General features: G+C 37.6%; 1 protein-coding gene across 1 annotated transcript; it reads left to right on the top strand.

Annotated features, from left to right (window-relative positions):
- Nucleotides 1-4831: 4831 nt before the first annotated feature.
- LOC121769558 (peptide methionine sulfoxide reductase A5-like) lies at nucleotides 4832-7185 on the top strand. Its single transcript, XM_042166405.1, has 4 exons — nucleotides 4832-5181; nucleotides 6089-6201; nucleotides 6293-6437; nucleotides 6675-7185. The coding sequence occupies exons 1-4, from the start codon at nucleotides 4906-4908 to the stop codon at nucleotides 6870-6872; spliced, it is 732 nt and encodes a 243-aa protein (XP_042022339.1). The 5' UTR covers nucleotides 4832-4905; the 3' UTR covers nucleotides 6873-7185.
- The last annotated feature ends 2382 nt before the right edge of the window (nucleotides 7186-9567 follow it).

The following is a 9567-nucleotide window of genomic DNA, read 5'->3' as shown; positions in this document are numbered from 1 at the left end:
ACAAACGAAACCATCACCAAGGGCTGGGAGTTTGAATCATTCCCCTTAGGGTTAGCAACCCATAAGGCTAGGGTATAGTACCACCACATGAATTAAATTTCATTTTTAATGTGTGTTTTAGATTTGGTACAGTAAATATTGTACCAATAGTGTCCAATAATGTACATTCGTATCAGTGAATAATGTACAGATTGAAGAGAATAATGTTGAAAGAAACTTGAATTCATACCATTTGGGTTTAGCAATCCATGAGGCTAGGTTGTAGTACCCACTCACAAACGAAACTATCACTAAGGGCATGAAGTTTGATTCATTCCCCTAGAGTTTATCAATCCATAGGGCTAGGGTATAGTACCACTACATGAATTAAATTTTATTTTTTAATGTGTGTTTTAGATTTGGTACAATAAATAATGTACCAATAGTATCTAATAATGTATATTCGTAACCGTGAATAATGTACAGATTGCAGAGAATAATGTTAAAGGGAACTTGAATTCATGCCTTTTGGGTTTACCAATCCATGGGTCAAACGTATATAGTAAACTTATAACATAATAATAGTAGAGATAAAATTATAAAGTAGGACAACTCCAAAAAAATGTAATACTTAACTACTAAATAATGTACGTCTTAAAGCAAGTATAAAAAATAATATATCTGGAAAACAAACTAAAAAATGTCAATAACTATATCTTTCAGTATTGTAGAGTTTCTCGAATCATGGTGGCCCATCTGATCACAAATGAAATCAGAAAAACATACATTAAAATACTATATTCGTACATTACTCAGTAAGAAATATACATTAAATAACTATGTTGGGGTCCGTCGGCAGTGCAGATGGTCGACTTTCTTCCCCCTAGGTTTCCTATGCTCTACCTCTTCTTGTATTGTACTTGTCTCTTCCTTTTGTTCTGCCAATCTCTGCCGAAACTTCTGTGCTATTGCAATAGGAATAACATCATCAACAGCTTCCTCGAAGTCCAACCTAGGCTGCTTCGCTGCTATCCAACAAGCAAGGAATTAAATTCGACGGTATCAATAATGTATCACATGATTCTAATGTAATGTATACTACTTGATAAATAATGTACACAAGCAAGTAAATAATGCACAGATGAATTAAAAATAATTTACACAACTATATACAATAATGTACAACTACTCTATGAATACAAATGCCAAATGCAGCCTAGGCGGTATCAATAATGTATCACATTAATCTAATGTAATGCATACTACTTAATAAATAATGTACAACAGCAAGCAAATAATGCACAGATGAATACAACATCCACTATATTACAAGAATTATATGAATAATGTATAAGAGGGTATAAATAATGTCTCTTATAAATGTAATGCAATGTTGAAATCCATGTCAATCCATAAGGTACAAAAGCAATCAATCAATGTACGAATGAGATAAAATCAAGCAATTACAGCAAAAAAACATGTTGGACAGAATGTTCTCCTTCAAAACGATACATGTACGTTTTAAAACCAACATAATGAACACCCCTGCCTACCAAAATGTATAAGTAAACGACGAATACATATGCAGAATAATGTAATTCTGCAAAAACAGGAAACCAAGACATTACTCACCTGCATTTTGGGTGGGTTGACTCTTAAAAGGTCTCCCTCTCTTCGACATATCTTTGTATATCAGCTATTCAAACCACTGCCCGTCAACCACAGTCCAAAATCAGTAAGATTTCGTCAACAAAATTGACCAAAACACAAATCTAAAACAATAATCAACTAAAAACTTCAATAACGGACAGAACCCTAAAACAAATGAACACCATTTCATGATTTACAAATAAATCGACCAAACGTTTGTGCAATATCGTGAAATCGTTTAGTACAACACTGATTAGTACATTATTCAAACCACTGTCAGTCAACCACAATCCAAAATCTGTAGGTTTCCTCAACTAAATCGAACAAAACACAAATCTAAATCAGTAATCAACTAAAAACTTATTGGTCAAAAACCTAAAACAAATAAACAACAATTCATGATTTTCAGAAAATATCGAACAAATGTTTGTGCAAAACATGAAATTGGTAGATACAAAACTGTGAATCGTGGACTATGTGGTGTTTTAATGGCGAAAATCGACGATATAGAAGTGTCTCTTACCAAAAATCGGAACTTTAGAAACCCGCCTTGTTGTCGACTGCAAATCGAGCGGCGCACGGCGAAGGAATCACACTAGAATTTTGAATCGTCGACCGATGGTGCTTTTAACGGCGAAAATTGACGGTAGTGGTGGTGTGTCTTCGAAGTGAGCAGCGGCTAGGGTTTTCAGCGGGTTTGAAATGGGGGAGAATATTTTTTATCGTGGGTTGATGGGATGAGACGTTTGAAGTGAGAGAGAGAGAGTGAGCAGATGGAAGGTCTATGAAAATCCCGCTTAATTATCGCACCTTCCATTTTGAAACGTGTATCATCTGGTGCATTTTACTCTTATACCCTCATAATGTACAAATTACCACTAATAATGTAACACAGGGTCAGTTATTTAATCATCATCTGAACCGTCCACACCTCTAATCTAATGGTTGAGATTATGTTGGAACTTAACACTAAGAGGGCAATAGGAGCTTAATGCTCCCACATATATATATATATATATATATAAAATATAATTTGGTTTTTCGGTTTTTTTACATCCGAACCGAACTGAAAAACCAAAATTTCAAAATTTTAAAACCGAACCGAATTTCAAATTTTCGGTTTGGATCGGTTCGAATATTCGGGTTTCGGATTTTTTGCTCACCCCTAGGCATGCTCCTTGATCGGAAGAGCAATTTTTATTTAATTTTAATTTCAGTCATGTAATATTTTTATTTTTATTTGTAATTTAAAAATCTTAATAGTTTATTACTCCAGTCATAATTGAAAATAAATACTCCCTCTGGTCCCTATTAAATGCACATATTTCTTTATTTAGACAGGTCCCAATAAATGTCTATTTCACTTTTACAATTTTTAGTAGTTGAATCATACATAACTCATCCCACACACAATTATTATAAGATTAATATTCCATTCGTCCACAAAAAATAGTCCCATTAGTGACGACTTGTGTTTTAATGAGAATTTGCTAAAGTAAGAGAGAATGAGAAAAAATAAGTTAAGTAAGAGAGATAACGAGAAAAGTGGGTAAAGTATGGAAGAAAGAAGAAAAAGTGAATAAACTACATGAGAGAAACTTTCTATTTTTTGAGACAATTTTTTGTTAACATCCCAAAATGACAAAATAAAATAATTTTTAGACAGGAGTACTATAATAATGGACTAACACTCCAAATTCAACTAACCTTTTCTAACTTTCTTTAAACATATTTTTAAAATCCGCATCATTAAATATGAGATTATCTAGTAGGAGTACGTTCTATGTAAAACTAGAGATTAATATAAAATAAAAATAGTGCAACTAATTGAAAAAGTAACTGGTATGAGACTTGTGGTGTTGGTTATTACTTCTTCTTACGTTCCACAATAATATGCAAATTTGATCAGACATAAATTTTAATACACAATTAATAAAGCAAGAAAGAAATAAAAGAAAATATAATTAAAATAATATTAGTGGAAAATAAGTCTCACCTTAATAGAGAAAAAAATTTCTAAAATTAAAAAGTACATATTCTTATGGATGGATTAAAAGAAAAGAGTGTACACTTGGAGGAAGTAGTATTAATGGTAAAATATAAAAAAGTTAGACATGATATGTGCTTAACTATAATACTAATATTACTATAATTTATTGTTTGAGGTTGTAAATGGACTGAATACTCCTTACATGTAATTGTACAACAAACTAATGATTTTAATTCTTTGAATATTAATAATTTAAATAAAAATTAAATAAATTTGACATCAGTTATTTTGTGGGTGAAATTTAATGTAAAGCATATATTTGATCATTGGCAATTCATTTATTGTATTTTTTAAAAGGGGAGGGTAAGGGTGTCCACTATGGGGTGCCCGCGGCTATAGCCGCGAGTTGGGGCGGAGGGTAGGCGGGCTATAGTGGAGAGGTTGTCCGCCCGCGGGGCGGACACCGAAATGGGGGAGGTAGGGGGCGGACGGGCTTCAGCAGACTCCGGGGCGAGGACGCGGCGAAATGGGGGCGGACGCGGCTATAGGCGCGGCGCTTATAGTGGCGGCACCGACCGCCGCGGCTATAGCCAATTTTAATTTTTTTTTCATTTCAATTCACCTATAAATACACCCCACTCCATTCATTATTTTCACACCATTCCAACTCTACATTCGGAAATGAACAATTTGTGGAGAGACAGCTGGAATGCTCTGATTCAAAAGTTGCAACACCAGACCGCCCAGGAGGAAGCGGCCCGTTTGGCGGAGGAGGCGGAGAATGTGAAGGATGCGATCCCTCGTGCCATTACTCATCGGCGGACAATCCCACGAGACCACGTTGGTGCGCACAAGCGTCTAATGGATAATTACTTTGTGGATAACCCGCGTTATCCACCCGAGATATTCCGCCGGAGATTCATAATTACTTGAAACATTATAAAATGAAAGTTGATTAGAATTTGGGGCTATTGAAGGTATCCACTATAGTGGCGGATACAAAATTTTAGGGTTATGGACAACAAAACTGGGGAGGAGCTATTGGGCGTATCAGCTATAGTGGACACTCTAATGAAGCTCGGGAGGGGATGCCCACAGCAGGTGCGGTCTCCTCACTATTCACTTTTTTATTAATTTTTTTATTATTATTAAACAAATGAACCGTGTATGAACAGTGAAGGGACCGCACCTCTTGTGCACAGTAGGGGATCCCTCCCAATGAAGCTCTGTCTTCAATTATTCTATTTATTCAATTTCCAATCATTCGCGTTTCCCTGTTGGTGAGAATGAAGGTAACTGCTTTATTTTTCTTCCTCACTTTTATTTCCCTCTCTGCGAACTCAGCTCTGAGCATCAGATTTCCCGATCGGATCTCCAATGACCCGAATCTAGCATCCGATCTGCCCCTTAAAACTGCGGTTTTCGCTCTCGGCAGCTTTTGGAGGTCGGAGGCGGCGTTCGGATGCCAAAACGGCGTCGTCAGAACCACCGCTGGTTATGCCGGTGGATCTAGGATTAATCCCGAGTACCGAAGCTTAGGAGACCACGCCGAGTCCGTTCAGGTTCCACTCCTCTCATTATTCTCCATTTTTTCTCATCCAATTGATTGTGGAGATTAGCTTTTCACGCTCAATTTGGCTTTTCCTATGCTGATTGAGAGCGTTAGATAAGAGTAATCGGTATTTCAGGGTTTAGTTACAGAATATTATCGTGGCGAGAAACTTTTTAAGGATTTGTATAAGTATGCAGATATGATTTCAATCCATTAGTTATTGGTTATCTCAGATTTCATGTATGCCGTATGTTTTTAATGTGGAACACTAGTTATACTTGTACAGTTGTACTAGTTGAATTATAGTTGATGTATGGGATCTGATAAACATTGGTACCAGTTATAATCCTTTCTCATCTAATAAGGGATGTGCGGTTTGCAAGATTGTATCTCGAGATTAATTATGTAGTGTGTTTCCTAGATGGATAATCATGTGATAATTAGTTATAGCCAACCCCTCCAACTAAAATAATCTCACAACTTAATTCTAGATTATATCTTGATATTTTTTTATCTAGGAAACCAAACACCACTTAAAGTAAACAAGGCGTGCAATTATTTTTAGGTTATTGACAACCAAACTCTAACACACTCACACAAAATGAAGGTTTGATTTAACCTAGTTTTGTAACTTGTTGGTTTCCACAACTCGAAGTTCATTTAGTTTATGATGATCATGAAGTTGCAAGAATCTGTATTAAAAGCATTGATTGTAGGGAGCTCACATTTATAAACATGCAATAGGTGACACCATAGTTAGATACAGTTAAGGTGAAACACCCTCTGGGGCCTGCTGCTCGACCGGAACATCTATTACACTTGACTCCTAGTTTTACTTTACATGTAGCTGCTTTTCCTTGTCCTCTGCCCGGGTGGATTATGGAATAATTTCTCAGTGATTGAATCATTCCGTGCAGGTAGAATATGACCCCAGAATTACAAGTTTCCGAGAACTACTTGATGTCTTTTGGAGCAGTCATGATTCTAGGCAAGTGTTTGGTCAAGGTCCTGATGTTGGAAATCAATACCGGTACTTATTTTCACTAACTTCATCCTCTTATACAACCATGCCCCAGAAATATAAGTCATCTGACTTGTTGAATCATAAATAACCTGAACAGGTCTATAATCTTCACAAACGGCACTGAAGAATCTCGGATAGCTGCTCTCAGCAAAGAAAAGGAACAAACACGGTCAAAGAACAGCGTTATTACCACTCAAATTCTACAGCTAGGAGTATTTTATCCTGCAGAGCCAGAACATCAGGTTTTTAATATAACATATATTTCAAGCTTGCATTTCCTTTTTTGGTTTGTCCGAATACTTAGTATGATGATGCAAGTTTTTCCGATTTCAACATAACAAAAATTACAAAAGATGACATCCATTCATTAAAGTATGGAAGAATGTGGAGCTGTCATCTTTTAACTTGCGTGATTTGAAATTCCTCTGTATACGCATTTCTTAGATAATTAGCTTACTGTCTGTCTGCCTTTCTTGTAGAAATTTGAACTTAAACGCAATCATTTTCTTTTCCAATTGATCGGAAACTTGCCCGAGGAAGAGCTCGAGAGGTCCAACCTAACAACAAAACTGAATGGATATGCAGCAGAGCTCTGTCCACCTAGGTCGCAGAGGCAGATTAATGCCAAGATCAATAACATCGTAAGAAAAGGCTGGCCAATGCTAAGGGAGATCTAACTCGACTTTCTTCTGAGTCCTCGACCATACTGATATAGCTGCCCCAATCGTAGCCGACGTTTATCAGCTGACTGCATTTTCCTATTTGATCAGACCTTCATCATCTTTGCTAAAGCTGATTAACTCAAGGCCAGCCCACTGCTGATCGAGGCTAGTGCCTTTGTTGGTGGAGGAGTTGTACTTATCAATTGTAATAGATGTGTCATTGATCGCTATTCTTTTATATATATGTATACATATATATGTACACTCGAACTACTCGTAGTAGAGTGAGTTTTCCTCATTGTTTAATTGATGATTTACTTATATTTTATTTTTCGTGTATTTGTCCTTCCCTTGAACTTGCACCGTTTTAGGACCGAATACAATTAAAAAAAATAAACTGGCATTTATTTATAATCAAACAAAGGAATGAGATGGATGTGTTTGTTTGCTCTCTCGCTCTCTACAAGTTAATTCATTGCTAGTTTAATCATCAACAACTATTGTCCTTTTGAATTGAAATTGTTTCGAGGCTATTCATCAAACCTCTAGTTATATATTCCTATTGACTCATGCACAATGGTATGCATCAATTGATTTTTAAATTCGTTTGTTTTCTATTTCTTCCATTAATCTGTGTGTCGTGACTTTTTCCTATTTTAATGTGTTGTGATTTTGTTTAATTTATTCACTAGTGGCTGAGTGTGTAGTTTCATTTTAAATTTTATTTTTATAAACATTTAATTGAATATACTGAATCAAATTGTTACGATTTAATCTTAGGCATAGCCGAGGGAGAATGTGTAACTAGGCAGGCCTGGTAGTCCACAACAATGCAAGACTTAGAGCATCCACAATAGCGCCTAGCGGAGCGCCGGCGCTAGGCGATCTATTGCAACCGCCTAGCGGATTTCGCGATAAAAAACCGCCTAGCGCTCGGCGGTTCCGCGGCGCTAGGCGGTGCGCTAGGCGATCCGCTAGGCGCTATTGCAGCGTCCGGATCGCCTAGCGCACCGCCTAGCGCAAATTTTTATTTTTTTTTGTTTCCGAAACACTATATATACGCGACTTGCTCATATTCGACTCCAAAAGGATTTAATTGAAGAGTTATGGGCGCGGAGGACTGCACGGCAGTAGTTTTTTTTGTTAATTATGTAATTTTTTTTAATTAATGTACTTTTTAAATTTTAATAATATTATTGAATTTTCTCGTATATGTATCGTAAATTAAATTGCGTATTTTGTGTGATTGTTAATTATTTGTTTTATATAATTTTGAGTGATGTGGCTGGGCTATTTATGATGTGGCTAGGTTATGACTGAGCTATTTATGATGTGACAGGAGGATTTTTAGTGCTGATGATGTGGCAGTGGCTAGGCTATGGCTGGGCTATTGCTGGGCTATTCCTATTGTGGATGGCCTTAAAACTCACTTGGGTAAACTCCAAGGGATATCAAGGTGCAAAGTACAAAAAAAACAATGGCCTAGGGTCTAAAGTAGTCAAACCATCCCAACTTGATGTTCCCCTTAAGCCTTGATATATTTAGGCCTGAGTGATACGATGAATCTCGTATCTGCGGTGGTGAAGACAATTCGCCGAGAAGTTGACAGGATCGTTCGCGGAAACCTTCCGTCGAGCGCCTAGGGTTTTCGTCCAACCGACGGTGTGGGCGAAAGAAAACTTGTCGAGAAAGAAAAGTGCAAAAAATTATGAAAATTCTGTGTATTGATTCTTGAGATCTCAATGTACAGAATCCCTATTTATAAATCTACGGACCCTAGGTTTGATTCGACTCGATCGTTCCGGGAAAGAACCAACAAGAAAACCCGAAACAGAGCTTATAATACGCTCGACCCAATAAGTTTTAAAATAAATAATCCAACAAAAATAATAATTAAAATAACAAAACATCAAATACTATATCTAACGTGAAACATAATCGCTGAGACAATTTGGCTTCTTCGACACCCTCGAAGACCTTCTCGGCTCTTCCATCGCGTTGCCGTCCTCGTCGGAACTGTCCGTTGATGTAGCGTCTCTCAACTCCGGCAGGTCCTTGGCATGATCATCTGTGATATCCGTATCACTGAGCCTCATTAAAACCTCTCATGACCAAAAATCTATCCCGAAGATAAAACAATACCCTAGTTAATAGTTGTTGTCGAAATGAGATACAAGTCTTGCCGGGCAAAAATTACAATGAAAATAATCAAAGGAAAATTACACGGAAAAACTGAAACAATTACACGGGAAAAAATCTGTGGAAAGCGGTAAGCCGAGTCGAGGAGTCCTCTTTCCGCAAGACGAGATACGCCCGGGTAGTGCTCTCGGTTTGGCGTGTCGTCCCCAAAGATAAAACGGCTTCGTCTCTGAAGTAGCAACACCGCTAGCAACAGAGCTCCGGCGAACGGGAGTAAGGCGAGGGCAGAGCTTCGACGGGAAAATATGCAGAGAGGGAGAGAGCGTGTATGCAGGAATGCTTGTGTATTCTATGTCTAGAATGCAATGGATGCATGCCTATTTATAGGCCAAGTCCACCTGCAGGGCATTGATGGAGTCAACAACCATTATGTGTGCCATGATGGCTTGACCGTAACCGTCGGGGGTTATTGACTGGTGCACTAGCCAGTGGGAGCTGAAGAGACACGACGCACCTGGACACGCTACACGACGAGATACACCATGGACCGTCGGGGTCCATCGGGGACCTT

Source organism: Salvia splendens, chromosome 15 (genome assembly GCF_004379255.2).
Source record: "Salvia splendens isolate huo1 chromosome 15, SspV2, whole genome shotgun sequence".
NCBI lineage: Eukaryota > Viridiplantae > Streptophyta > Magnoliopsida > Lamiales > Lamiaceae > Salvia > Salvia splendens.
Note: the sequence above shows the minus strand (reverse complement) of the source record. Positions and strands in the feature narration are given on the sequence as shown.

What these genes read in the sequence shown, in the direction of transcription:
- LOC121769558 (XM_042166405.1), top strand. Translation starts at nt 4,906, where the DNA reads ATGAAGGTAACTGCTTTATTTTTCTTCCTCACTTTTATTTCCCTCTCT. An exon ending in ACCACGCCGAGTCCGTTCAG is followed by an intron (nt 5,182 to 6,088) that starts GTTCCACTCCTC and finishes CATTCCGTGCAG; the next exon opens with GTAGAATATGACCCCAGAAT. An exon ending in CTGCAGAGCCAGAACATCAG is followed by an intron (nt 6,438 to 6,674) that starts GTTTTTAATATA and finishes CCTTTCTTGTAG; the next exon opens with AAATTTGAACTTAAACGCAA.